The 27,951-nt window shown below is 39.1% G+C and overlaps 2 protein-coding genes across 2 annotated transcripts; one reads left to right on the top strand and one right to left on the bottom strand.

Moving 5' to 3' along the window:
- Positions 1-4,565: 4,565 nt before the first annotated feature.
- LOC104609019 (uncharacterized) lies at positions 4,566-7,403 on the top strand. Its single transcript, XM_010275204.3, has 4 exons — positions 4,566-4,938; positions 5,800-6,389; positions 6,553-7,068; positions 7,158-7,403. Exons 1-4 carry the CDS (start codon positions 4,707-4,709, stop codon positions 7,290-7,292), a joined length of 1,473 nt encoding a protein of 490 aa, XP_010273506.1. The 5' UTR covers positions 4,566-4,706; the 3' UTR covers positions 7,293-7,403.
- Positions 7,404-7,811: 408 nt separating this feature from the next.
- Positions 7,812-27,722, bottom strand: LOC104608956 (SH3 domain-containing protein). The gene is made up of 10 exons (XM_010275082.3): positions 27,505-27,722; positions 25,995-26,117; positions 18,567-18,636; positions 11,057-11,202; positions 9,237-9,338; positions 8,914-9,111; positions 8,754-8,816; positions 8,577-8,666; positions 8,418-8,492; positions 7,812-8,092 (listed from the first exon to the last, which is right to left on the bottom strand). Exons 1-10 carry the CDS (start codon positions 27,562-27,564, stop codon positions 7,973-7,975), a joined length of 1,047 nt encoding a protein of 348 aa, XP_010273384.1. The 5' UTR covers positions 27,565-27,722; the 3' UTR covers positions 7,812-7,972.
- Between the last annotated feature and the right edge of the window lie 229 nt (positions 27,723-27,951).

The raw sequence follows: 27,951 nt of genomic DNA, 5'->3' as shown, positions 1-27,951 counted from the left end.
TGGCAACACACATTATCACTATGATGCAGTAGAAAATTGAAGAAGAACAACCCTTTGATCCAACTTAGTTCATCAAGCCCATAAAGCATATACACATCAACGAATTGGTTCAAAAAGAAGAGCATAATGTGCAAACCGACCAACTAGACTTAAAACAAGTTTTTATTGCATCAATTAAAGTGATTCTCGTAAACTCGAGGCAAGAAAACCCCTAGTATAGGTCTAGACCAGGGGCAATGTTCTGCCTTGGAATCTCAGTAGCCCATCTCTGAATTTGGTATCGAAGGTTGGAATGGTATGAAGCAAGTTAATAAAGATCAAGACATAGAAATCTGGTATACTACAATGCAACTAGAGCAAGACTCAAACTGAGTCGATTAGGACACTATCACTAAATCAGAAGGCTGGCATGGTGAAGGAAAAGTTAGGGCCTAAGCAAGATGACCTAGAGCTCATCTCAAACACACACACATAATATTGGCATGACACAAGGCAAGTAAAATAAGAGCCTCAACAAACAAATCTAAAGCCTAACCCCATTATTGAATTATAAGTCTGGCATGCCATAAGGATTGTCAAACAAGACACAAACTAGGTTGATGTGGACCCCATCATTTGCATAGAACTAGAAGGCAAGCAACATCAAGAGCAGGTTAGCCATTATCTTAATTGGCCCAACTTGAGAGTAACTTTCAACTCAAGTCCAGAGATGCAATGAGAAACCCGTTAGGATGCAGAACAGGCTAACTATAACTTGGATCGGTCCAATCTCGAGCCCATCTATGACTTAGATGCAGAAGAAATGACCCTTTATCTTCTACAAGAAATTAAGCAAATCACATTTCTCCTAGGATAGATTGATTCAGTTGTTGTTATTTATTCGAACGTCATGGTAGAAATCTTGGATCTCCAACAAGGTATGCCTCTCGACCCTCCTGACCCACCATGGGTGACTCCTAAGTTCATCCTTGATCAAGGACCAAGTCTAAGGCCTCAAAACTCATAACAACTACCTAAGCAAGGTTGTTTGCCTCCTAACACATCCCTTGGTAATTGGTCACTAAACATTGATGTGCCATAGGCTAGTCTTAAGCCCACATTTGACTTTGGATTGAGCCAAGGGCTTCATAATTTGTTACATCACTCAATTCACCCAATCCACCATGGTCTAGTCTTGAGCCCATATTTGACTTCAGCCTAAGTTTAAGGCCTCACAATTTTTCACAGCTACTTGGTTCACTAGATCCACCATGGGCTGGTTTTAAGCCCACATTTGGCCTTGGGCCAACCATGGGGCCTAACAATCTTTTACAACTACTTGAATCACCATGGGCTAATTCTCAACCCATCCTTGGATTAGGCCCAAATCTAGGGCTACACAGCTTTCATTTATATCAGAACTTCAAGCAAGATTCTCTTTGTTCCTGTGTGAAGCGGTCCAACCGAGGATCCATTATTGACTTAGGCCTAATATGGAGCTTTCACACTTTTTGCAAGATGGAGACACTTTCAACCAAAAAGGATATCATAACTCAATTCAATTGACTTCACACAATACAAAACTTTCAACATTCTCAATCAAGCAAAATACAAAATCATGCATGATCCTTTTTTTCTAGTGGTTGTTTCTCATTTTTACCTTTACTCCCTTACATGGCCTAGTCAGCAAGTTTCATTTTTCATATTGTTTTTGCATTTATTTATTCCCTATGCACTTAAGTCAATATGGATCCCTCATTGGGTGTAATGAGCCAACTATTCCTCCAAGTACATTTATCTTCAATACAAGAGACTATTTTCTTGATTTCAAGTATTTAAATTTACTTAAACACCCCCTTTGGGGTTCTTTATTTTAATCTTCGATCCAGGCGATTACCATCTTTAGAAAAGGGATAGCTTTTCTTAGCATTAGTTTGTTTTTTAAAACGAAAACAAAAAAATCAAATGTTTTCTTAAAAACAAAAAAAATAAAAATAAAAAAGTTTCATAATGCAAAAAATAAAAAATAAAAAATTTTCAAAATCCAAAAGAATTAAAAGAAATCCTCAAAAACAAAAAAAAAAAAGCAAAAACTTCAAAAATCCAAAAGGAGTTTTTATTCATGCATTTATTTTCAAAAAAAAAATTTAGGATTTCATTGTCTTGAGAAGAAAGGTTCAAACAAAGGAATGCATTGGCACTAAAGCACATTGAGAAGGATTCAACCTATTGCCATGTGAAGCTAACTACACACTAAAAATCAAATGGATCCTAGAAATGTTGGAGTCTACGATTCTCTACCATGGAAAGTTGGAATCATAGCAAGAACAAAAGCGCATCATCATCGATCACCATTAACACACTCATCATCTGATCAACACTTGGCATATCATTAATGATCAGTCTAATCCACAAGATGGCAAGTCACTAGCATGACAAGGCACCTTGATCCGCATCATGCCAAGACATCCAATCAGAATGATAGATCAACATCGTGATATCCTCAACATGACAAGTCAGCCTATCAACTCTTAGTGCAACTCCTCAGCATGACATCTCAATAGAGCCATATCCAGCAAGTGCCAAGCGTGTCATCAATTCAGGTATAAATGGACTTCCTAAGCTCAAAGTGCCTAGAAAAAATAAAATAAAATAAATAAAAGAAAAAAATAGAAAATGTCCATTACATTCCTTCCCAAATCATCTAAGACTAGTTGATTAAGGTTCACCAAAAGACAAGCCACCTTTGGCCGATTGTTACCCTATTGAGCCACCTATGTTTACACATTCACCATTTGCAACCCATGAATGGACCTAAGCCCTTCCTTCATGAACCTTGAAATTTGACCCCTAAACTCTTTCCTAAAGTAGATACTCACATTCTCAATTTCTTTAGCAACATAAAAAATCCAAAAAAATAAATTTAAGTGAGACAAGGATTCTTTGAGTTAACCTCCTATGTCTTAGGTAAGGGGCAACGAAAGCCCTGAAGGATCAACAAAAGGGGAGGCCATCTTTAGCCCAACACTTACGTTGAGCCACCCATAATCACATCTTAATCCCCTACAAGCCACTTTGGACCTAGCCTTTCTTTTCTAAAACCTCAATTTAAAAAAAAAATAAAAGAAAAACAAAAAAAATCCAAAAATATTTTCCTTTTTACCCATTTCACCTTCCTCATGGTCCTTTCGAGGAATACTCACCAACCTCCATCCAAACTACAAGCAACATGGTCATGAGAAAAAAGGTTTAGTCTTGAAAAAATCTCCTGATGAATGCTAAAAAAAATCAAAAAAAGAAAAGAAAAATCCAAACAAAATAAGTTAAAGTTGCAATCTATCATGACCCTAACTATCTAGTCATTCAAGTGAGATGATATAATGGACTCATAACCCCTCAATAGGCTCTTAGGTGCCACTTTCAATCAATGTTTTAAAATGCGGAAACATGGTGTGAGGCGTTCCACTACCTAGAGGTGTGAGGTGTAGTTCAAAACGTAAGAGGCATAATCCTCCCAAACACAAGGATTTTAATAAAAATATTTTATATTAAAAAGAACAAAGATGAATAACACTAGTTGAAAGAGAGTGTTATAGAAGTGGAGGCGAGCGAGCCAGAGCGGATGAATTGAAGACATTGATAAATGTCATTATAGATAGGCCCATATACAGCCTACAGTTGTAATTTACCGATTCCCTAGTCCCTATATAGTCGAAGAATTCATGAACGCATAATTGAACACAATAGATTGTTACCACTGACGATTTTAAAACTGCCTCTTAAACTCATGGTCCATTGATACAAGATAAGAATGTGTCAATGGACCGGATTTGGATTAAAATCAATTTAAATCAAACTGAATTTGAATAAATTGAACGATCCAAATATTGAATTGGACTGATCCAAATTGGTCCAAAACATCCATTGGATTGGATTGGATCTGGTTCATTTATAATGGACTCACATTGTACTGGATCGGATTGGACCAAATACACGTATGAAAAGTGAGGGAACCAGCACGTTAAATGCTTCCCAGTCAGGAAACAGTTCAGAATCAGGATGCCCAGTCCAGTCACATCAAGCTTATCAGCAATTATTTTACACTTCAGGAAACAGCAGGAACTCATAAAGAGTTTCTAGCTTCGTCCTCGTCCAGAGTTCATATGTAGTGTTACAGCTTTCTACAGTTGGTCTAAACAACAACGGTAAGAGGTGTACTCTGGGTTTTCAGTTGCAGAAGAAGAAGTTGAACTATTGTTACCTGAGGAGGAACCAATGAATCTAGGTGGGTCTCGGTAGCCCATCAGCTTTCTACCTCTCAGAAGAGGAGGAAATTGCGACCTCCGTGATAGTTCAGTCCATCCACTTTGACAGCAATAACTGGTGCAAAATTCAGTCCGAAAGGTACAGACGAAGAGTTGCTGCCGTCCACGTCAATGGGAAAAACCTCGAATCAGAGAGAGAGACAGAGAGAGATTTGTGATAATCTCACCAGGTGAATTCGGTGAGTTTCAGTGGTTGTATTTGTATGAACTTCTACAACGTTACGTTGAGTTCGAATACATTTAAACTATACAAACGATAAGAAGAGATAAACCTTTAGAGTTCGATTGTTAGCTGGAATACAGGTGAGGACAAGACTTGCTCTTATCTTAACATGGACACAAATATATATTCTTCATTCTCTGGTCGATTGCTTCATTGCTGTAACGCAGAAGTTCACGTTAATGGAGCTCCACACTCTCTTTCTGTTAGCTCTTCTCTTTCTCTGCGACATATCGGGCTTTGCTTCCGCTCAGAATTATGTATCAGCAGTGGGAGATCCTGGGATGAGAAGAGACGGGCTGAGAGTGGCCATTGAAGCTTGGAATCAATGCAATGAGGTTGGATATGAAGCTCCCTTTATGGGAAGTCCCAGAGTGGCTGATTGCTTCGACATAGACAATTCTTCAGTCCCACGTTAGTCTTTCTTTCTTCCTTTGAGAAATTTCATTCTTCTTTTTTTTTTTATCCATTATTCAGTTCTCTTTGTGAAATCTGATGAGATTTCTCATAAATCACTGATTTCTAAGATCACTGAGAAAATTCAAAGAAATTGTTTGTTTGGTACCATTGCTGCCATGCCAGCCGGCTATGTGTTTGTTTGATAGTGATTATTAGCCAGTGATTTTCCTTTAATGTAAATTATCTCCCGTATCCACGTGAGCTGCCACACCATTGAAAAAAAATCAGAACTTCATGAAAAGAGGAAAGAAAATAGCGATTCCTATTTTCAACCCAATTTTATTAATAATTAATTTCTGATTGATTTACCGATTTTTGATAAATCGGCATTGGTCCCAAAAACCACCTTATTAGCTGATTATATATGATCTGTCGCTTAGTTATTGATGGATCTTCTTCTTCTTCTTCCGTTCTCATATGGGTCTAATATATTTTTGAAATTAAGACTATATATGTAGCCATTATATGGCAAGATTAGGTTGCCATGAATTTTTGGATTTCAATAGAACACTTAATATATTATTTAGTAGTTATTATATTTATTTGTAATGGCAAATGAATTAATGTTCTATGTGTATCGATTTCTTTTTTTAGGTGTTTAGTTATAATACTTTATCATCATATTTAGGGTGTCTTAGTAAATTGAAAGCTTAGACCGAGTAACCAAGGGCTGGTTATAGGGCGATAACAAATTCCACAGCTGGTAGCTGGTTATAGGGTTAGCATCAACCTCCCCCCCCCCCCCCCCCCCCCCCCCCCCCCCCCAATACCAAATGATTCTTTTCGTACTCCAATTTGCCTTCTCTTATTTTGAAGTAAGATTAATCCACCAGGTTCACGAGAAAGAGAACAAGCTTGGTGAAGTAAACTCCTACATCGGCCGGCGCATCCACAATGTAGACCGTTTGGCTGCCCTAAAAGAGATATACTTGGGCAACAAATGCCAGGTGGAAGATGAACCAGGGCCATGGCAATTTTGGATGCTCATGCTCAAGAGTGGCAACATGGACACTTTAGCTGCTATGTGCCCAGAGAATGGAAAAAAGTCCAAACCATTTCCACAGGAGTCAAGGTTCCCATGCTTTGGCAAAGGGTGCATGAACATACCCTACGTTTTCCACAACTATACCAGTTTGCAACAGGGATCAGATGGAGCTGCTACTACACTAAGGGGAAGTTTGTATGGCACATGGGACTTGGATGCTGATGTTACAAAAGGGCCTGTTGTTAACACCTCTTACTACTCTGTGACATGGGAAAAGGAAGTTGGGAAAGGAAGTTGGGTCTTCCATAATGTGTTGCAGACTTCACACAAGTATCCATGGCTAATGCTTTACTTAAGGTCAGATGCTACTAAAGGATTATCTGGGGGATATCATTACCAAACAAGAGGAATGTCAAAGATTGTAAGCTCTACTTCTTATTTTTCTTGTCCATTGAATGATAAATAACATACTTATTTAGGAAATAGGCATACAAATTGAGCAAAAGCACTTCATTGGATTGATGATTCTAGTTCAAATTAAGCTTTCACTACTTTCTAAGAACATGTATATTAAATGATTACAGATTCCAAAATCACCCAATTTCAAAGTGAGGTTCACACTGGACATAAAGAAAGGAGGAGGCCCAAGGAGCCAATTCTATCTGATGGACATGGGAAGCTGCTGGAAGAACAATGGTCAGCCTTGTGATGGAGATATCACTAGTGATGTCACCAGATACAGTGAGATGATCATCAACCCAAGCACAGAGTCATGGTGCAAACCTGATAGCCTTCAGTCATGCCCCCCTTATCATACCCTCCCTAATGGAACTCGAATCCATCGCACAGACACAGCAAACTACCCTTATGAGGCTTACCATATGTATTGTGCTCCTGGGAATGCAGAACATCTAGAGGAACCATACAACTTATGTGATGCATACAGCAATCCTCAACCTCAGGAGATATTGCAGATATTGCCACACCGAGCCTGGGGAGATTATGGGTACCCCACAAAGAAAGGAGAGGGTTGGATTGGAGATGCCAGAACTTGGGAGCTGGACGTGGGAAGATTGTCTCAGGCACTTTACTTTTACCAGGTCTGAGCTTCTGGTTTTACTACTTTAATGTCTTCATTCATGACCTGTTAGTATCATATAACATATCTCTTCTTGAATTGGTTTTACAGGATCCAGGTACTAAGCCAGTAGAGAGACATCGGCCATCAATTGATCTCGGAACTGAGATATACATTAGTGATAACGAAGTTGCAGAGTGGACTGTCAGCGACTTCGACATCATCATTCCAAGCAATGACCAATAAGTTACGAAAGGGGTGGTTTGAGGAAATACATGGAATAAAATGTTCGCACTGTTACTTCCCATTGTATTTGATTCCACATATTCACAAGCTATTATGTTTATCAAAAATAGATTCACAATCTATTATGGTTGTTGATAGATAGAAATAGTTCATACACAGTATTCAATGATCAAAAATTTTATGAGTAAAACGCATTCCCTGCAGCTAATTTCCTTTTTATTACACACAATATTCTTTTGAAATTTTAGATGAACAAACTAATATGAATACTATATATTTTTCTTTGAAATTTTATTTAATACTTTGCTTTTTATGTTTAGAACCTTCTTTATTGGAGATAAATGGTTTGTAAGTGAGAGGTGGTGAGGCATATGTGACTAAGCTATGGATGGTTATGGAGAGAGGGTCAAGGCTGCAAGGAGAAGAGAAATTTGTCGAATTTCTATTTAAGACTCAGAAATGGTTGATTTTCATGTAGCCTTCAAGAATAATTCTATGAGAGAGAGATGAACAAACTAATAAAAGAATAAATGGCATCCTGCACAGAAACTATATTAAGTAATCATATTGTCCTGTAACGATCAAGCTGTCTGGAAGCTTTCTCTTCATAAAAATTAAGGTTCCAACTAATTGACATTTATTTACCAAAATAAACTAATTGAATATTTCACACAGGAAGACTAAAAGACTTCAGCAGCCACCTTGTTGGTGGGAATCCTTTGGCGTTTTTCCACATATGCTGTTGGAAACCATCCTGATTTACCTCTGCATTCTCCTTCTGACCAGCCTGATGGAGATACCTGAATCAACAAAACATAGTTAAAGTATATTGACCAAGTGAAAATTTATACCAACCAAAAAAAAAACAAGTGAAATTTATCAGATACAAAGATCTGATTTTCCAAGGAATCATCATCATCATAATCATCTAAGCCTTGTACCAACTATATGGGTTTTCCTACATGAATCCTGTTTTGCCATTCTGTTCTGTTCAGTGCCATATCCATCATTAACTAAGGATGCTTAATTCATGTCTTGTTACTTCCACCCATGGAATAGTTTCCTGGATTAATTTAAGATTAAAGGAAATTCAAAACATGACCAGATGAAGGGGGACAAGATAACCTTCCGGACAACAACATAGTCACCCACTGCCAAGCTCAGCTCCTTCTCTGATGAAGCATTAAAAGCATGCACTGCCTGCAACAAATAAACAACATGTGAGTTTTCCAACATTCAAGGTAATAAATTTATATCTAGAATTTTGGGATATTTGGAATATACTTCTGCTAGGAAGTACGTTGTCTTCTCCGAACGTCCACCTGATGAAATTTCAGGAGGGGCAGATTCTTTCCGCTGTTTCTCTGAGACCATCTACCAGCAGCAGATTCCATGATATGAGTTTCAATTGCAACACACAAAGATAGTTCTCTTGATAGAAAAAAAAAAGGCAGAAATCACCTCAGCTTCAATCTCATTTAGGATTGCAGCTACTCTCTGATGATAAGTCCTTTCTCCTTCAACCTTCAAAGCACCATAATCAACCATGTACACCCACCCAAATCCTTTATGGTTCTAGTAATAACAGAGATCACAGAACAATTCTTTGTAAAATGCATACCATTGCTACAAGCCTCTGGAATGTCAGCCTTTGCTGTTGTGCTTCAACTGCAGCTAATGCAGCTGCTGCTTCTTTGCCCAAAACTGCCATGTTTGCCTTCAGTTCCTGCATTTTAGATTCAGCTGCATGTAGCTTTGCATTGTTCTCAATACTAGGAACTTCCCTTACTTTTGCTTGCCTTCTAGAAATTTCTGCTGCCTGTATGATCAATTAAAAAAGATAAAATAATGACAAGCCTAACACATAGAATAGAACGTTTAAAGGGTTCAAACATATAGCACCTAATGATAGTATTGTTGTGGAGAGCCCAATTGTCTGGTTACCTGCATCTCTGCTTCATGTCTCATTCGACTATATCGTTGAGCAAGATGGCGAGCATCTTCTAGAGGGGCACCAATGCTCATTGCTCTCAAGGGTTCCAAAATCTGGAAACATATAGATATGTATAAATATAATTGAAATTGTGCATTATAAACTACTAAGAACTGCACAATAGTGACTAAGAAAATTCAAATGGAAATAGGTTAATACCTAATTATTATAGAAGGGTGTTCAATGTAAATTAGTGACACTGAGAGCTTGCAAAATAAACTAAATATAAAAACATTGAATTTCAATGACCCTAATGATCTTTTAAATATCATTAAAAAAACTAACCCAAATCAACTGTCTTGATGATTTCAGATAGTAGAGATGTGTACAAAGAAAGTAATAACATTATGCTGAACATTGGTAATGGTAGATCATTTATAATAGTGCATGGATATTCGTCCTCTATTCCAAACCACCCTCCACCCCGCCCCCCCCAAAAAAAGGAGGTAAATGAAATAAAATCAACGAAAAAAAAGAAGGAAACCCAAGTGTGCAATTTGATAACCACTCAATAGAAACAGAACATGATCATCAAATATAGTAAGTTATCATTCATGTTCTGCTTCATAGAACATTTTAAACGACATTTTTATTAATGAACAAATTAAATGGCTGGAAAGCTTAAACAGACTGTAAATTGTAATTAAAGAACACATCATCATATCATATGACTGTGAGGCAAAAGTATGAATTTGATGAGCAACTGTATGAGTGATTGATTGACCATCACTGTCTGAGGTTGAAACGGACAAGTGAGCGAAACAGATGCCACATAACCTATTTTCAACTCTTTAGAGCTTAGAGTAACCACAAAGTTCTCCAACAGGTTCTCAAGTCTTAGACTAACCACAAACTGGTCACACAGTTTGTCATATACCCTTTTGTGTAACTTCAAGTTGAAGCAGCTTCAGGCCTTTTTCATCTTTCAAACACCTCTTATTTGTTTTTCATTTTTCTTACCCATAACTTCATTCCATTCCAATTGTCAAAACTACAAACATCAAGCAAATACCACACTGACTTGCGATATAAGATCCAGTGAGCCACTTGATAACAGCTGAACTAGATGAATTGAATTGCTTATTGTTATGTCTTTTTGTGTAATTGAAGCTGGGCTGATTATTATACAGTTGAATATTTTATTATTTGTTTATTTTATTCACATAAAGACAAAACAATAAGTCATTCATTTAGCTACTTCATCAATTACCAAATGGCCCCTTGAGCGGGAACGGAATTAATTTGACATACACCTGTATTGTATATCAAAATCCAGCCTATGACTTAATGTTGGAGTTGACAATTTCTGTTTTTCTTTTTTTTTTCTAACTAGAATGAAAAAACATCAATTAGAAAAAAAAAAATTGAACTGGAAGTTGCAATATAAATGACAGATAAAAAACACACAAATTCTTAGGATTTCTTTTTTGTGGATAGTAGAATAAAAATCTTATTCATAGAAAAAAGAGAAGATACACTTCTAGACAAGGGTAAGGAGATAGCACCTGAATACAAATCAACTATAAATATTTAGCATATAATATTTGAACTTTCAATGGTCTCCCAAAAGCTGGCCCCAAAATCTGATTGATTGACCTCCATAAATTCTTAGAAGTTCAAAGTCTTGGAGAATCAAATAGATCCTCTTAAAGTCTTAATTCTCTGGAATAAGTTAATAGTGTGTATCTTTCAAGACAGATAATAGATGCTAGCATGTACTTATACCATATAATGAAATTAACAAAGCAGTAACATAAAAAAAACAACCGACCTGTGAGCCTAACAGCTTATTCAAGTCTTCTTGCTCTTTTTCGATATGAACACGAGCCTCACCATAGAGAGATGCAGCCTTGGCTAGAATGTTGTCATGGCTATTTTCACTTCCATATTTGCAACAGTCCTCACTTAGCTTGGTCCCTGAATAATGCAAGGGAAAAACAGATTAAGGGCATCATCACATCAAAACTCATCATGACTAATCAAAGTAAAAAATATAGAAAAAGATTAAAATTTGTGGTGTAATGGAAAGATGTGGTGGGATTGGTGGGTAGGGAACATAGGGTGGATCCGAATTGCATCGTTATCATCTTCATCTAAGCCTTATCCTAACTATATGGAGTCAGCTACAAGAATCTTGTTTCGCCGTTCCACCCTATTTAGTGACATATCCATTGTTAAATTATGAGCTCTTGGTCTGAATTGCATGATTGTACTTTATATGATGATTGCTAGGATAATATTGGAGATTATCCATCATATTTATGTGACTGCAGCCTCAGAGATCTGGTTTTCTATTTGTTGTTCGTGATAGTTGTTCAGGGGTTAGTTTTGGGTGAAAGCATTTGGTTGTTTGCCATGTTTTTTTACTTCCAGTTGGGATGTATAGCCCTTCTAACAAAGGATCTAAACGAGGATAGAAATATCCATATGATACACTCAATACAGGGCATACCGTATAGGTATTGGTGCATGATGATATGTGATATGCTACAAACAAGGGTGTATCCCTTAACTTTTGTGTCCACATGCAATCCAAACAAATATATATTTTTATGTTCAACAACTCTAACTAAAAATTAAAAAGAATAATATTCAAAATTGATATTTTATAAACTAAAGGAATAAATGATCTATCAAATCCACATTTATATCAAAAAATGATTTTTAATCTATCAAATCCACATTTTTTTTGAGAAAAGGTAATGTAAACTTTATTGATAGAAAAAACTTGAACAAAGTACAAAGGCCCCCCAACTAAACACTTAGATGGAGAAAAAACCCCTACATAACAACATTACAAATTCCATAAGCTCCTAGAATTCAGTCTAGCCCCCAATTCAGCAGCCTGGATACCCTTCGAGACTGAAATCCAAGAAATCAGCTTTCCAACAGAGATAGAAATCAGATCTACCAGTTCCTTATAGATATTCTGAAATAGTCTTTTGTTCCTTTCTGCCCAAATAGTGATGATTAATGCAGCCGGAATGGATCATCCACACAGCTGAAGCAAGCTTTGGCAAACCCATTAAACCCCCAGCTCCACAACATCTCCTTCACCGAAGCTGGCATTGACCAGGCAAGACCCACCGAACTAAGAAAATGATTCCATAATCTACCAGAAATTGAGCAATGTAGAAACAGATGGCTGCTATCTTCCACTCCTTGACCACATAACACACACCTCTGGTCCTGGACAAGAAACCCTCTTTTACATAGGTGTACTTTAGTTAAACACCTGCTAGAGCTGTAGCCCACACTAGGGCATTGATTTTTGAGGGAGCGGCTGGATTCCAGATTTTAGAAGCAGGCATATCTTCAGCAGTACTCAGTGTTATGTGATTGGCAAATGACTTGACTGAAAAAAGGCCATCTGGAATCCAGATGGCCTTCTCTGAGCAGGTTTAAGGGTTGAAAAGAGAGCAGATCTAATAGTTCAGCCAATGCAGGGATTTCCCAATTCTGAAATTTTCTTCTGAAAGAAGGGCACCAGACTACTGAGTTTCCCGCCACCTCAAAACAATCAGCAACCACTGCATCTTGATGATCAGCTATCTGGAATAGATGTGGAAATCTCTCTGAAAGAGCAGTATTTCCACACCAGGGATCTTTCCAAAAGGACAGCCTATTACCCTTCCCAAGAATGGGGCTTAAGCCTCTACTTAAAATAGGTAGAATGTCCATTATTTTTCTCCAAACTGCACAGCCTAGAGATGGGGCAGAAGAAGTAGTAATCCAATCTCCTCTGTCTGTGTTGTATTTTGATGCCATTAACCTCCTCCACCAGTGATTTCTTTCCAACCCAAACCTCCAGATCCATTTTCCAAGAAGAGCCTTATTAAAGGTCCTCATTTTTATTATATCCAACCCTCCTTTACTTTTCAGAGAGCACACCTTGTCCCAACTCACCAAGTGGATTTTCTTCCTATCCTCCTCCCACCCTTTCCACAAAAGGTTCCTTTGCAGCCTCTCAATCCTTTTGGCCACTTTACTTGGGATTGGGAATAAAGAGAGATAGAATGCTGGCAAGTTGGACAAGGAGCTTTTTAACAAAGTGATTCTGCCCCCCAAGGACAAGTATCTCGCTTTCCAAGATGCCAAATTCTTTTCTAGCTGCTCTAAAACTGGTTCCCAGATCAGAGCTGAAGTGCATTTTGCTCCTAGGGGAAGTCCCAGATATTTTGAAGGAAGGAATCCCACCTGACATGCTAATCTCTCTGCCAAGTCCTCTACATTTTCCACTTTTCCCACTGGAACTAAACTGCTCTTACTCCAATTGACTTTCAGACCTGTCACCACTTCGAACCAGCTTAGAACTCCCACTAAAAGATCTAAGTGATCTTCATTGGCTTCCAAAAAACAAAGGGTGTCATCTGCGAATTGCAGAACCTGAACCTTCTCCCCTCCTGGCACCACCTCAAAGCCCTTCCACCACCCCCCTCCCCTACCTTTTGAATGAAGATTGTAAGTAGTTCCATCATACAAATGAACAAAAGAGGGGAGAGAGGGTCTCCCTGCCTAAGACCCTTTGAGTTTTTGAAGAAACCAGCTGAAAACTTTGGAGAGGTGACACAAACTTTAATCCAGTTTCTCCAAGTCTGCCCAAAATTTATCTTATTCAATACACAGTCCAAACATCTCCAGTTGACATTATCATAAGCCTTTTCAAGGTCAAGTTTGCAAAGAAGACCCGGATTTCCCTCCCTTAACCTTGAATCAATTAATTCGTTGGCTACTAAAATACTGTCCATCAATTGGCGACCTGGGACAAACGCAAACTGGTTTTGGGAGATCACACTCGGCAGCACCTTTTTCAACCCCTCTGCCAACACCTTGGCCAGAATCTTATAGAAGCTGTTTAGGAGGCTAATAGGTCTGAAATCCTTCAAATTTGTGGCTCCTTCAATTTTTGGGATCAAAGATATGAAAGTAGCATTTAAGCTTCTTTCCAAAGAAGCATTTCTATGAAAGTCCTGGAAAACCTGCATAACATCTGTTTTCACCACATCCCAACAACTTTTATAAAATAAAATGGTGAGCCCATCCGGCCCCAGGGACTTTTCTGAATCTAAGTTCTTTATCACCTGCCAAACTTCCTCTTCTGAAAAAGGAGCTTCCAAACCACTCTGTTGGTCCTTCGAGATTCTTTTGAAATTAACTCCCTCCGGAAGAGGTCTTTTTTTCCAATCTTCCTTGAAGAGCTTTGTAAAGAAACTTATAACCATTCTTTTCTTATCTTGCCAAGATTCCCCTACCTCCCCCTCCAGTCCCAGCTTTTCAATTCTGTTTATCCTATTTCTAGCCTTTACCATTTTATGAAAAAAGCTAGAATTTCTATCACCAGCCTTGAGCCATTTCACCTTGGCTCTTTGTCTCCATTTCAGTTCATCCTTATTAGCAGATTTGTCTAGGAACAATTTTGCTGACAGTCTTCTCTTCTTTTCTTCCTCTGAGATGGGACCTCTTTCTTCTGCTGAATCAATCTCTTTAATTTCCTCCAGACACCTCTTTTCATTTTCAGATTTATTCCAAATTTTTGCCTTCCAAGATTTCAAAGCCTCCTTAATTGCACCCAAATTTTTTGCTAAAATGTAGGAGCTTGTACCCACCACCCGAAATTCCGACCAAGTGTTTTTTAAAAAAGGCACAAAGTCTTCTTCCTCAAACCATGCGAGTTCCAACTTAAAGCTAGACTTCCTTCGGATTTGCCCACCGCATACCAATTGAAGAGGGGAATGGTCTGAAATTGGCCTTGGCAAAGCTTGCTGATCAGGTTTTGGAATAGGTCTTCCCACCCGGGGACACCAGAAATCTATCCAGTTTTACTAGGGTAAGCTCCTCTTGGTTGTTTTCCCATGTAAATTGAGCCCCATTTAGTGGGAGATCTATCAGTTCAAATTGATTTACAAAGTTTGCAAAACGCCTTGGCAAAACTTGCTGATTCAGGTTTTGGAATAGGTCTTCCCATCTCGGGGACACCAGAAATCTATCCAGTTTTACTAGGGTAGGCTCCTCTTGGTTGTTTGTCCATGTCAATTGAGCCCCATTTAGTGGGAGATCTATCAGTTCAAATTGATTTACAAAGTTTGCAAAATGCCTTCTGTCTCTAGCTCCGTTTCTACCCCCATTTCTGTCTTCCAAAAAACTGGTTACATTGAAGTCTCCCCCAACAACCCAAGGGAATGTGGAGGACCCTCTTGCATCCGATAAATCCCCCCAAAGTCTTTCCTTCTCTTCATTTAAAGTTGGGCCATAGACATTGGTAAACAAACCCCTTACTCCCCCCTCCCATTCTAATTCCACTGAAATGGAGAAATCCACAACAATAGGAGTTGATCAGCTTACATCTCGATCTGTCCCACATGGTAATTAGCCCTCCTGCACTTCCTCTGGCTGGTTTGTAGATCCATCTAACTTCCCCTTCTCCCCAAATACTTCTGATTGTTTCAGCTTGCACCACTTCCAATTTGGATTCTTGCAAGAAAACCACCTCCAACCTCCATCTTTTCAGGCAATCACACACCACCATCCGTCTTCTCCTTGACCCCAAATCCCTCACATTCCAAGACAATATTTTTAACTCCATTAAGAAAACACAGAAAGAAACACCCCCCCCCCCCTTATGTCCCCGCCTATCACTTTCCTCTACCCCTTCTTTCCCCCTCCCCTCACCTGCCCCTCCCCTTTTCCCGCCTTCTCGTTCAAACCCCACGCAAGGCTTAGCAATTCCCCGTTTTTCTTGAAAGAGCTTCCCCCTTTTCTGGCTTTCAATTTTTCCTTTTCCACTGACAACCTCTTCTCTATCCCCTCTAAATAGCTAATTGTTTCCTCCTCCCGCCCCTCTATAGACACCCCCAAAAATTTCCCCAGCCCCAACAGCTTTGAGGTCACCCAGGCTAATGTAGAATCGACCTTCTTCCCTCCCTCACTTCCTCACTCCTCTCCCCTCCACAACCACCTCCTTTCCCCTTCTTTGTTCACCCTCTTGAAACAAAACAGAGTTGTGCACCTGATAGATTGGGATTTCAGCCAACTGATTGAACTGTGGGGTAGATTCCTCTCTAACTTCAATTATGGTCAATGGGGTTATTTCTTCTGGATTTGAGTCCTCTAAACCTATCTCCGTCGTCGCCTCAGCTGCTTGGACATCCTCCCCCAACACCATTGAGGTGTTGGAGACTCTAGGAAGCGCTTTATAGGTCTCTTGAGCATCTCCATTCCACACCAGTCTTCAATCGAGCACAGTTATCCCTATCTGCCGAGAAGATCTTCTCTGTCGAGACTAACCAATTCAGTCCCTGTGGCCAGGATCGCTCACCCTCCCAAGATCCCAGAAGGGCTTGCGGAGAAACTAGCTAGGTCTCGGTTTCAATTTGATTGCTTGGACCGTCTGGGATGGATTTGGTCTCCCCACTAATTTTCCTTGGTTCTCTTTTGCCCGAACCACCCCCAAAGGTCCTTCCTACTATGCTCGCCAAATTCAGTGGTCCCCCTCTTTGGTGTTCTTGCCTTGTTGGCATCCACTCCAATTCTTTTAAGCACTCCAAAATAGTTTCCTTTAAGGCTTCTTTCGAAAATCCCACTCCTTGGACCTTATTTAAATTTTGAATCTCCTTATCCTGTTGACCATTGATACTCGGTTCCATCGCACGGTGGGGTAGGGATTGCTAACTTTCCAAGCCAGTCCCCCTAGTTGACCCCGTCTCGGGCACGGATCTCAAATGTCCCCTCTTCCTTTCCTCTTTCTTCCTTCCCTCCGATAACCACCCCTTATCTCCGCTATCCTCCACCTCCTCTTCTAGCACTACCATTCTGCTTACCTCTTGCTCCAGTTCTTCTCTAGCTTCTCCAAGAGGATTCAGTTCCCCTAGGTACTCTTCCCCTTCTAATCTCTTCTTTTCCTCCACCACCGGTCTTCTCTCTTCCAGTCTTCCTAAATCTAGATCTAGAACGTGGAATCACCTGTCACGATCTTAATCTTTTCCATCACCTCTCCATCTGTTCTAACCTTGATGCGAACCCATTCACAGGTTCTCAACTCCTCCACCGAATCGTCTATCCCTAAAAAAGCCCCACATATATTCCCTATTCCCTCTATTATTTTTGGACACCAAAGCTGCAACGGAAGGCCAAACACCTTGATCCATGTCTCCTTTGGTCAAGGTATCTCTCTGTTCTTCTCTATCGGCAGGAACCCTGCTGAATCTACCCACCAATCAATCGCCAGTCAGATTTGTCCTAGCCTCCAAGGTCCATTGTACAACACCCATTCCGCCTCCTCCCTAGAGAGAAAGATAAACAGGTATCAGTCTTCTATTAATTTTTTGATCCTCACCCCTGTCACCTCCCCCCAACTTCTTGCCGCCGAATTCTATTTCTACCACCCCCACCTTCCTCTCGAAGCACCCCACTAAGCAGTCCTTCAAAAACTTTGTCTTGGCTTCCACCCCCCTTTTTTCCGTTTCCAGAAATTGCTGATTCCCCTCCCTTCGAATGATCGTCTCCCCAAACCCAAGCCAAATCCCTACACCTACCACACTTTTATAGGAGAGGAACCCTTTCAAACCTCGCCTTCTTTTGTTCGGATTGTGCCCGTTCTCCACCCCCCATCTGCCTCCCTTCCTACCCAGGCCACCTAAATCACCTCTGAACCGCATCTTATTGAAACCAGAATCTAATCCATTTTCCAACTTGTGGATTTCTCCCTCCGCGTCGCCGACATTCTCATCTTCGTACTTCCTGTCGCCTCTCGTCGCCTCTTGTCACCCTTCTCCTTAACTTTCCCGTCATCACACTTTGCGATTTGCACAATCTATGACTTGTCGAATCTTGGGGGCGAATTCCTCCACCTCTTTGGGAGTGAGAGAGATGCGAGCGGTCCCAATTGCAGCATTAAGACAGACGGGATTAGAAAGTGGGATCAACTTGAAATATGATTTCAACTGTTCATTTTTACCATTTATAGATAGCTTAGAAAAACAATATCTAAGTTAGATGGTTAAACCATTAAAATTAAGTAAATATTCAGATATACTTTCTTTAAGAACTTAAATGTCTACATGGACTACATGTTGGGCACCTATTATCTAAAATGTTTATGTTGTAAAGTTCCTTTAGCTGTGTTAGTGTAGTCTCTAACTAGATTACATTATCTTCTGGTGTCAGAAACTCCAGCCATTATCAAATGGCCCCTAAGTAAAAAGGAAAGAAATACCCAATGTATACAGTGACTTTTAGTAACAAAAGCATATCACTATGATCTGAGGATATACTAGAATCCTCACCTGCTTCAATTTGCTTACATCCTATTGCTGTAAATGTTTCAGCAGCTCGAATAACATCTTTTTGAAAATCCTGAAACAACAGAAAATCTTAAGCAAGATATAACTTTGGAATCAAGCTAGAGATGGGGGATCTTGAAATTCTTAAATCAAAATAATATACAAAACAAGTTCTACCAAAGATAAAAATCCAAGACAAAAGGTATGTAGACCTAACTTCATGTTTAGAGGAAAGGTTGGGGGCTCAAGGGACACTTGCAACATAGAAAATTCTTTTGGAACAAATATTAGCAAAATTGCATTAATGTTACTTTCAATCTTTATTAGCTCATTACTAGTATTTTTATCTAGGAAATCACATCTATATTTACTAATAAAAAATAAATGAATCTATATTGATCAATCTAGAGTATTGGGGTGCTCTGCACTTTTAACCTGTACATAATTTTATTCTTTACCATCAATCAATAAAGTACATATTTACAATTAAATTTCAAAGCCCAGGAGAGCTTTCGTCAGCAAGAGAATCTACCTTCCTATTCATAAACTAATGAGGATAAGAACATGTAATATACTTGCTCTATCACATCACAACCAACTATTTTTTCCTAACTCTTGCTTTTCCAAGGAATATTTATTGCATAGATTGCTGTTAGTTAATTATAGAACCCACCCCCCTAAAAAAGAAATAAGTGTGATAATATTCTCCATCCTGCCAGGGAATAAAAACCAAAATAACTATATCTCATCACATGACTACCAAAAAATAATTAAATTAGAAAAAACCAAAAATAGATGCATAACCCATGAAGAGCCATCCGCTTAAAATTTACAGTCAAGCAACTGCAAGTCTGCAAAGTCCAATTATCTTTGCAGAACATCAGCAAAATAAGAACCAAATCTCTCCCAACCAAGAATCCTGGACAAGTCCCATTTGGATTTCCATTGACCACTGTCTGGCTAGCATCTGAATGAACCTGGAGGAGCAGAATCCATCTTATCTCCTTGACAATGAGTTAATACACAGTTGGCAAGTTGTTAATGGGGGTACTAACTGCAAATGAGTAAACTCCAACAACCATTTCGATAGCTTGGGGATTATTATTTGTTATTTTTATCAGTTCAGTGCTTGACAAAATCTACATGGAAACTGCATAAAATCAAGCCTATTGGCATGTTTGGAATACCTTCTTGGCTGCACAGATTCATCTTTGAGTCAAACAAGCATGAAATGCATATCCCCAGCAGGCCAGCAATGTATGTGTGTTCAGTTATAGGTTGCCTGGTGGTTAACTGGAGAATGATTTTGCATCAAGCTGTACCCCTCTCCCACACATGTACACATGGCAAGAGTGGGACAACTATTTATCCTAGCAGGAAAATCCATAAAATCAGTGATAATGGAGCTAATAGTATATGTAAGGATAAAATTTTGAGTTCTGGAAATGATGCAGTTGCTCAGAGAAGGTTTATCAAACACATTGGTACATTACTCTCTTGGTGCAGGAAAAGAGAAGAACGTAGGCTGGGTTAATTCAAGGAAACCCAAGACCTCCAACTCTAACAAGAGTCCAATTTGAGATAAGTTCCAATATTTTCATTTAACTCCCAAAATACAACTTAAATACATGAACTATGCTCCACTTATTTGAGATAAAAAAAAGACAGCCCACTGCACGAGGCTCCCACCAATGTGGGGTCTGAGGGACAGATGTATGCAGCCTTACCCTGCACGTACAGAGAGGCTGTTTCCCAGATTTGAACCCTGGTCACCCAGGTCGCAAAGAGCAACCCAACCATTGCACCAAAGTCCACTTATTTGAGATAAGCTCCAACATTTTAATTGAATGGTGAGACTGCTTACCACCTCTTAATCTCCCGCCCCTTCGTTTGCTGTATTTGGGAATGGTTTTGCTCTCTCTTTAGTTGCAGGTTATCCCTCCTGTTAGTTTGGATAGGCTCTTTAGCTTGCCTTTTCTGAGAAACACAAAAAGAAGAGGCAAATAATTGTAGAAATGTGCAAGGGCAGCTGTGATTTGGACAGTTTGGGAGAAAAGGAATACAAGGATTTTTGGGGAAAAGGAAGAAAAAACAAGGAGGCACTTATATTGAGATTATTACAGCAAGGGTGACACACTGGGTGGAGACTTTGAAACTTTAATGGATGACTTCTTTAGGAATTGGAGGTCAATAGCTGACTCATCTTCAAGGAATCAAAAGATCCTTGAGGTGTGGTCACCCCCGAATGAAGGATGGAAGAAATTGAACTTTGATGGGAGTAGTTTGGGAAACCCATGTTCTTTTGGAATTGGGGCAAATGAGTCTTCATCTCTGCTTTCTGGCAACATCAATAGAAGCCTTAGCATCTCCAGATCACCTTTTCCATGCTTATGGATACAATTCCCAGCTCATGCTTAACTATAGATGCCATGGCCTGAGTATTTGGAAGAGATGATGCCATGATGAGGTTCCTTTCAATGTCACCATTTTTGTCATCTACAGCAATAACAAACTTACCTTGACATCCAAACATGCCTTGGCCATTTTGGTTCCTATCTTGTATTCCTTTGGGAAGCATTCAAAGTAGTCCAAGAGATTCATTGCTTCACGCCCACACATTTCTTTCTGTTCTAGGCAATGAGAACACCAAAAAGCCCTATACATTTTAACTCATGTCAAGTGTAGATGCCTTGTGTTAATGGTTCAATTAACATCGGTTCAGTCCTAGGTCTGAAGTAAGAAAGAAAGAGAGAAGAAGAAGAAGAAGAAGAAGAAGAAGAAGAGAAAGGAAAGAGGAGAGAAATAAAGGATTTGACCAGAGTGAAAAAGATCACACTCTCTCAGCCAACCCACCTTTTATTTATAGTTTGTGCATTAGAATACAAAAGACAATTATGACCCTCATTAAAAATGGGACACGCAACTTAAACACAGATAGAATAGACAACTCACCTTTAATTAAATTACAAAAGACTAAACTACCCTTATGCTCTCGACTCTAACAATCCCCCCTTTCAACTAACGTTATGCATCTTTATTCTTCTTAATATAAAAGATTTTTATTAAAAATAAAGAAAAAATGAGATCCCTCCTTCCTCTTCATCTTCCTCCCCTTCCTCCTCCTAACCCCCCTCCTCTTAAGGAGGCTTACACCTCTTTCATTCTGAATTATGCCTCACACCTCTAGGTAGTGGAATGCCTCGCTTCACGCCTCTGTGTTTTAAAACATTGGTCTACAGTGCCACTGGATAGGAGTAAGAAGATTGAAGTGCTACTTTCAAACCACCACCATCATGATAATACAATCCACTAGCTTCATGCCCTTCACTAATCTTCATCCCCATCTTGAGATCTTGAAACACACAAGAAGAGGGGTAAAATGTGATAGAACAATTAAGAGATTTAGTCAATCTACTAACAAACATGAGGTTAGAGGGAAATTTGGGTACATATAAAACAAAGGATAAAGATAAAGATGTAAGGTCAACATCACCAACACCACAAATAGGAGAGGTAAAACCATTAGCTAGGGTAACTGTTTGGGATGTGGAAGACTGGAAAAGAGAAGAAAACACACTTGGAGTTCCATTCATATGATCAGAGGCTCCAAAATCAATAAACCAATGTGAAGGTTTGGATGCCAAGCAAACCATACCTGAGTGAGCAAGGGTAGTTGTGTTGTGTTGAGAGTAAGTCTGAAGAAATTTCTCATACTCATCATGCGGGACACTCACCATTTGCTTCCCAGAAGCACCTTTAGATGTGGAAGGTGTTTGATCAGCTTACTGGTTCTCACTAACTACACCACCACCACTAGTCACAACATGATTGGCCCAAGTATTGGTTGGGCCATGCAAGTCATAATAGAAGTTGACAATATGTCCCTCTAACCCACAATATGTAAATGTCCTAGGACCAATACTCCGTCCTCTACCACGACCTCCACCTCGTCCACTAGTACAATTAAACATAGGACCACCTCGGTACCCTAGAAGTCCATGTCCACCTCCACCACCTCTATTCCCACGACCTCCCCCTCTCACAACCACAAAAACAAACTTGTCAAAGAGGGTAGAATGCTCCGAAGGTTCAATAGAAATCCTTTAAAGTCGGGCAAACACCTCCTCAAGAGAGAGAAGAGCATACTTGCCTAGTATTTGTGCCCTAACAGGTTTGTATTCAAATTTCAATCCCACTAAAAACCATGTCCCATCAAGTTGTTCCTATTGTGTTGCTGAATCTTAACATTTGGAGTCAATGGGTGATACACATTAAGCTCATTATGAAGGTTTCGCATACTAGCATAATACTCCTCTAGGCTCTGATTTCCCTACTTCATATTAAAGTACACCTAAAAAAGTTAGTATACCCTGGTGTATTATTATCTTGGCCAGAATAAAGTTTCTTAGCATGGTCCCAAATCTCCTTGGTTGCATCCAAGAACATAAAATTCACACTAATTCTAGGCTCCACGCTATTCCACAACCAATCCTCCTATTCCCACTCACTATACCCATGAGATTCAAATGAGGGTTTCTCCTCCTTCACATGTTTTACCTTCTTCTTGGCTCTCAGAAACACTTCCACCGACTTAGCCCATGGCACATAATTCTCACCACTTAATTTGATGGACATCATCTTTACATTTAGGTAACCAGGGGAAATCATAACACCAGTTTTATTATCACTACCCTCTCTCACTCACCAAGATTATCCTTCACCAACATTTTCGAACCACCATTGACCCAGGCGGTCGGACCATCGACCCATTTGACCCGGTTGGCATCTGAACCTCCACGATTGCTTTGACTTTCATCATCCTAGTTGTTGTCAAAGTCAAGTATCATTCCCTGTATGGTCTTCACCCTCAACATTTTTGGAGAATTTTCTATGATGCCAGGAAACAAGATGGCAGGTATGAAACAAGATGTGAAATTCTGTAATAAGGGAAATAGGTGGATGAGGTATCTTGCAAATAACAAGTAGAATGGAGGGTGAAGTCCGTAGATCCAAAAACAATCCACTTCAACTTAATGGACGAGGAAGAGTAGCAGAGTCGTGGCTGATTGTTGCTGCAATGGAGGAATATCTTGGACCTACTTCGTGTGAAGATCCGTATTAAGGACTACATGGATGAAAGCTTCTTCCATTTATCCAAGGTCAACCTTCTTTCCATTGCTCCTCCTGGTTTGGATTTCTTCCCTTCCGTTGCCACATTCTCACCACTCTCAACGGCTTCAACGTTGCTATCGTCACCTCATTGTCCAAATGTTGTTTCAATTTGATTACGGTCTCTACAGCAGCACCAAAAGCCACCTTTTGATCCTCGAACCACTGGAGATGCTCCTTCACTTCATCGGAGATGGCTTCGGTGGTCTCTTTGGTGGATACGGCAATGGAGATTTTAGCTAGGCTCTCCATTGTGCCTATCTTCTAATCTTCTTCTCCATGATCATCATAGTTAAGAGCCACCATAACTGGGACTGAGACTTTTGAATGAGAGAAACTAGAGATACTAGAGAAACTCATCAAGTTGTTCTTGGCAAGGACGCGAGGTGGGAACTAATGGTTCAATCACATGGTTCTCACTATGGTTGATCTCCATAGAACCTGCATGGTGGATGGGAAGCTTCAAGTTGATCGAGACGAGTAGAGATGGACTCAAACATTTGGGTCATTCTCTCCCCTATCTTCTCTTGGTTCATTGCCAATATCTGGACCTTTCCTTGCAGTTGAACAAGTCAGTGCTCAAAACAGGGATATATTTATATTGTCAGCTCTGATACCATTTGGTAATTGGTACATTCCTCTCTTAGTGTTCGAAAAGAGAAGAATGTAGGCTAGGTTAATTCGAGGAAACCCAGCATTCTAGACCTCCAAAGTCTAACAAGAATCCAATTTGAGATAAGTTCCAATATTTTCATTTAACTCCTAAAATACAACTTAAATATATGAACTATGGCCAATTGAACAAGGACCCACGTTCTTGACTACTTCAACAATACCACATAATCCCCTAAATGCCATGGAACCCACTAAATCCCCAATGATTGATTAACACTAACAGACTAATAATAAGATAAGGATAACAACTAGCAATGTGATGACAAATTACCTAACCCAACAAATATGGCCCTGGTGGGCCCCAATACAGCCCACTAAATATGACACGTAACACACATCCAATCATATAGAATCCAAGAGTGGTAGATGATGAAGATATAGATCTCATGGGCCACAAGGTTGGGGCAGGTGAGGAGCAAGTAGATGATAACAAGGATTGCCTGTCGGATGAAACTACTTAGTTAAACAAAAGATTGATCATTGAAGATAGCAGTGGGTTTGTTTTGCAGGTGGAGAGAGAGAGAGAGAGATGTTCATTTCTTTATTTTAATGAACCCTTATCGTTAGAAGGAAAAAAATAGAGGTAAGCAACTCTAACTTGGGAAATCCAATCAAACTTCCTTTACACTTTCCATAGAATGGCCACAAAAGATAAAATAGATTTTTGGTGGTGCTGTTTATTGCCAAAGGTTTAGCACCTACAGACATCAGTGGGTTGGCTGCCCTTCTAATGAACAAAGCTTTCCTAGTTAAATGGCTATGGAGGTGCACTGAGCACCCTGACAGCTAGTAGCAGAGAGTGATTGTGGTCAAGCATGAGTTCAGGAATAGAATTTGGGTTAGCAGTTAATGCCCAAAATATTTATGTTGTCAGCTTCTGAAATATTATCTCCAAGGAATAGAACTTGGCTGACATTTATTTTATACGAAAAAAATAAAGCCTTGAATGTCGAAGGCATTCACCACAAGCTCAAGTAACAGGCCCATTGTCTAAGGTCTGCCATCACTTTAACTGCATTCTCTCTCAAGTATAAAGTTTTTAACGGTGTCTCTCTCTGTTTTTGTACAAAGCAAGTGGATTGACTTTTAGGTTCCAATTCCATTTTCTGTAGAGCAAATCTAGAAAGCTGAAAGTTTGGTCATATGGGCCTGTTCAGAATTTTGTTATTTATCAAAATTCATATTCAGTTATTCATAAAAAAAATTCATATTCAGTTACTTGTCCCACCCACCCACCCAAAAACAAAAGAAAGAAATTAAAAAAGACAAAGTCATAGTGGTCTTATAAGTCTGATCTCCATTAGTTAATACTGCAACTTTTTTAATCTCTTTTGGCCTTGTTATGTTTAACATATAACATATAATAAATATCTCATAGGACAAGAGCTAACAATTATGTTTAACTGGAAACCGCCATCATAATATCCTAACTATTATAGTATCTTTTTTGAAAAATGAACTATTACAGTATCTTGTTCTATTTGATATAAACATTTTTCAAATGGGATATAAACAATTATTTTATAGTTAACAATTTTTAAATTTGCAAATTAAGTGAGGCATAATCATTAAATAAACCATCTTTACCCTGCCTGCACGAGTAGATTTATACAGTTTCTCTAGTTGTTGATGCCTCTGCATTTCAACCTCATCTGTAACCATTATATCAGAACGTTCATAGCCAGTCCCACTGAATTGCTTTATTACCGCCTGAAACTCAAAAACCAAGATATATCAGCAAAAATTGCCATCAATTGTGACTCTTCATGACAAAAGAAAACTACCTAAGCAGCACTTGATTAAATGAAAGAAAAAAAAAATTCAGGGGATCTAGAAACTGTGATCACATTTGTAAATATTTTGGTGGTTAGTAAGCACACATCAGCTAAGAATATCAATACGTGAATACAAGCTTATATCAGAAAATAACCATAAAGCCCAGGAAAGTGCAGGTATATGTCATGCCCATATTGGCTTGATACTAATAATACATATTGTCATGTTTTCCAAGCCTGGCTCCTTTCTACTTAATTCTTTTCCAGTTTTGGCTTTCCATTAGTAACTTTTCTTTGTTTAGTTAATATATTTACTCAAATTAAATATACAAACTTAAACCTTAAATTTGTGACCAAGTGATATCTTTTTCTTTGATATAGATGGTGGTGGTTATATGAATTCACTTAAACACAAAGAATCTGCAAATTTCTTTTCAAGAAAATATGACTTGAGCCTTTCAATGGTTACAGATGGTACGATTTGATGCCTTATGCTTCTAGTACTATAAAGCATTAAATTACGATCTTTCAGTGATTTTAAAAAGATAGTGTACAAATAAGAAATATTTGCAGATTTGACAGAAAGTACTAACTACTAAACTTTATTAGCGGCATTCTATCATTACAGATTTATTCATTCCAACATATTCTTCTATTATGAAATAGGCTTAATAGAAATTAATTACCTACCAAATTCTACAATCGAAATGCTAAAACTGATAGATCTCTCGTGATATTTATAAATCTTGATGTTGTGAGAACTCCCAATAGAAAGTACACCTATAGAGATGGATTAAGGATTCCCTTAGCTTATCAAATTGATAAAAATTGCCTGAACATTGTTCAAACTTCAAAATTCCCAATTCCCAACCACATTGTTTACCGATTCCTGTTGCACTAGATTGGATATCGTTGCAATCATCAGATTGCAATGAGCTCTTCTTCAAATAAGCCTTCTATATTGTACCAATCAAATAGCGACTCCCAAACTGATCTGATACAAAGATTCTACTGAGTTCTTGGTGTCTACAATCTGCAGCCTAAGCCCATATCGGCGCTGATTTATTATTACAAATTCATAAACCCACATTCTAAGTTTGCATATTTCCCATGCACCCATGCAGAGTTTCCTACTAAGTTCACTTATTCCAATTCAGATAAGAACTCTACCAACACAGGAGTCAAAATAGCAGATTATGCCGATAATTGAAGAAGATCCAAGCAGCGAAATGTGTTTATCGAATTGGGTTATATCTGTGCTTCTGCAGAGATAACATCTGAAGGAAAACAAGAGAAAATAAAAGCCGGGAAAGGATAGGCACCTGCTGCTGCTTGGCGACTTGCTCTTTGAGCTTGCTCGCTTGCTTCCGCAACACGTCCATTGTTTCTACTCTCCCAGAAGAAACAATCTACGAAAGCAAATGGAGAAGAAGAACTATGACTCTGAAACAATCGGAGGAGTAGTTGATGGAAGAAAGAACAAATCCGAACTCTCAGCTCTCAGGCTGAAGATGGGATTGGCTTAACTCTTTGAGGTGATGGATCTACCAACAGAGTTGCGGGCGCTCCTTTACAGCTGTCTTCTCCATGGTGGCATCACGGACCATAAATTTTCAATAGAATATGATCACGGGGGGAAATTGATAGCATCTCAACCATCGGATTGGAATTAAGTGGTATATTGGAGCCACTGCTTAATCCAATCGGATGGCTCATGTGGCTCTCTTGATGAAGAAGACAGCTCATGGAATCAAATTCTTTTACCGAGT

This window comes from Nelumbo nucifera, chromosome 3 (genome assembly GCF_055504915.1).
Source record: "Nelumbo nucifera cultivar China Antique chromosome 3, China Antique-T2T, whole genome shotgun sequence".
In the NCBI taxonomy this organism is placed as follows: domain Eukaryota; kingdom Viridiplantae; phylum Streptophyta; class Magnoliopsida; order Proteales; family Nelumbonaceae; genus Nelumbo; species Nelumbo nucifera.
This window is presented reverse-complemented; position numbering and strand designations above follow the sequence as displayed.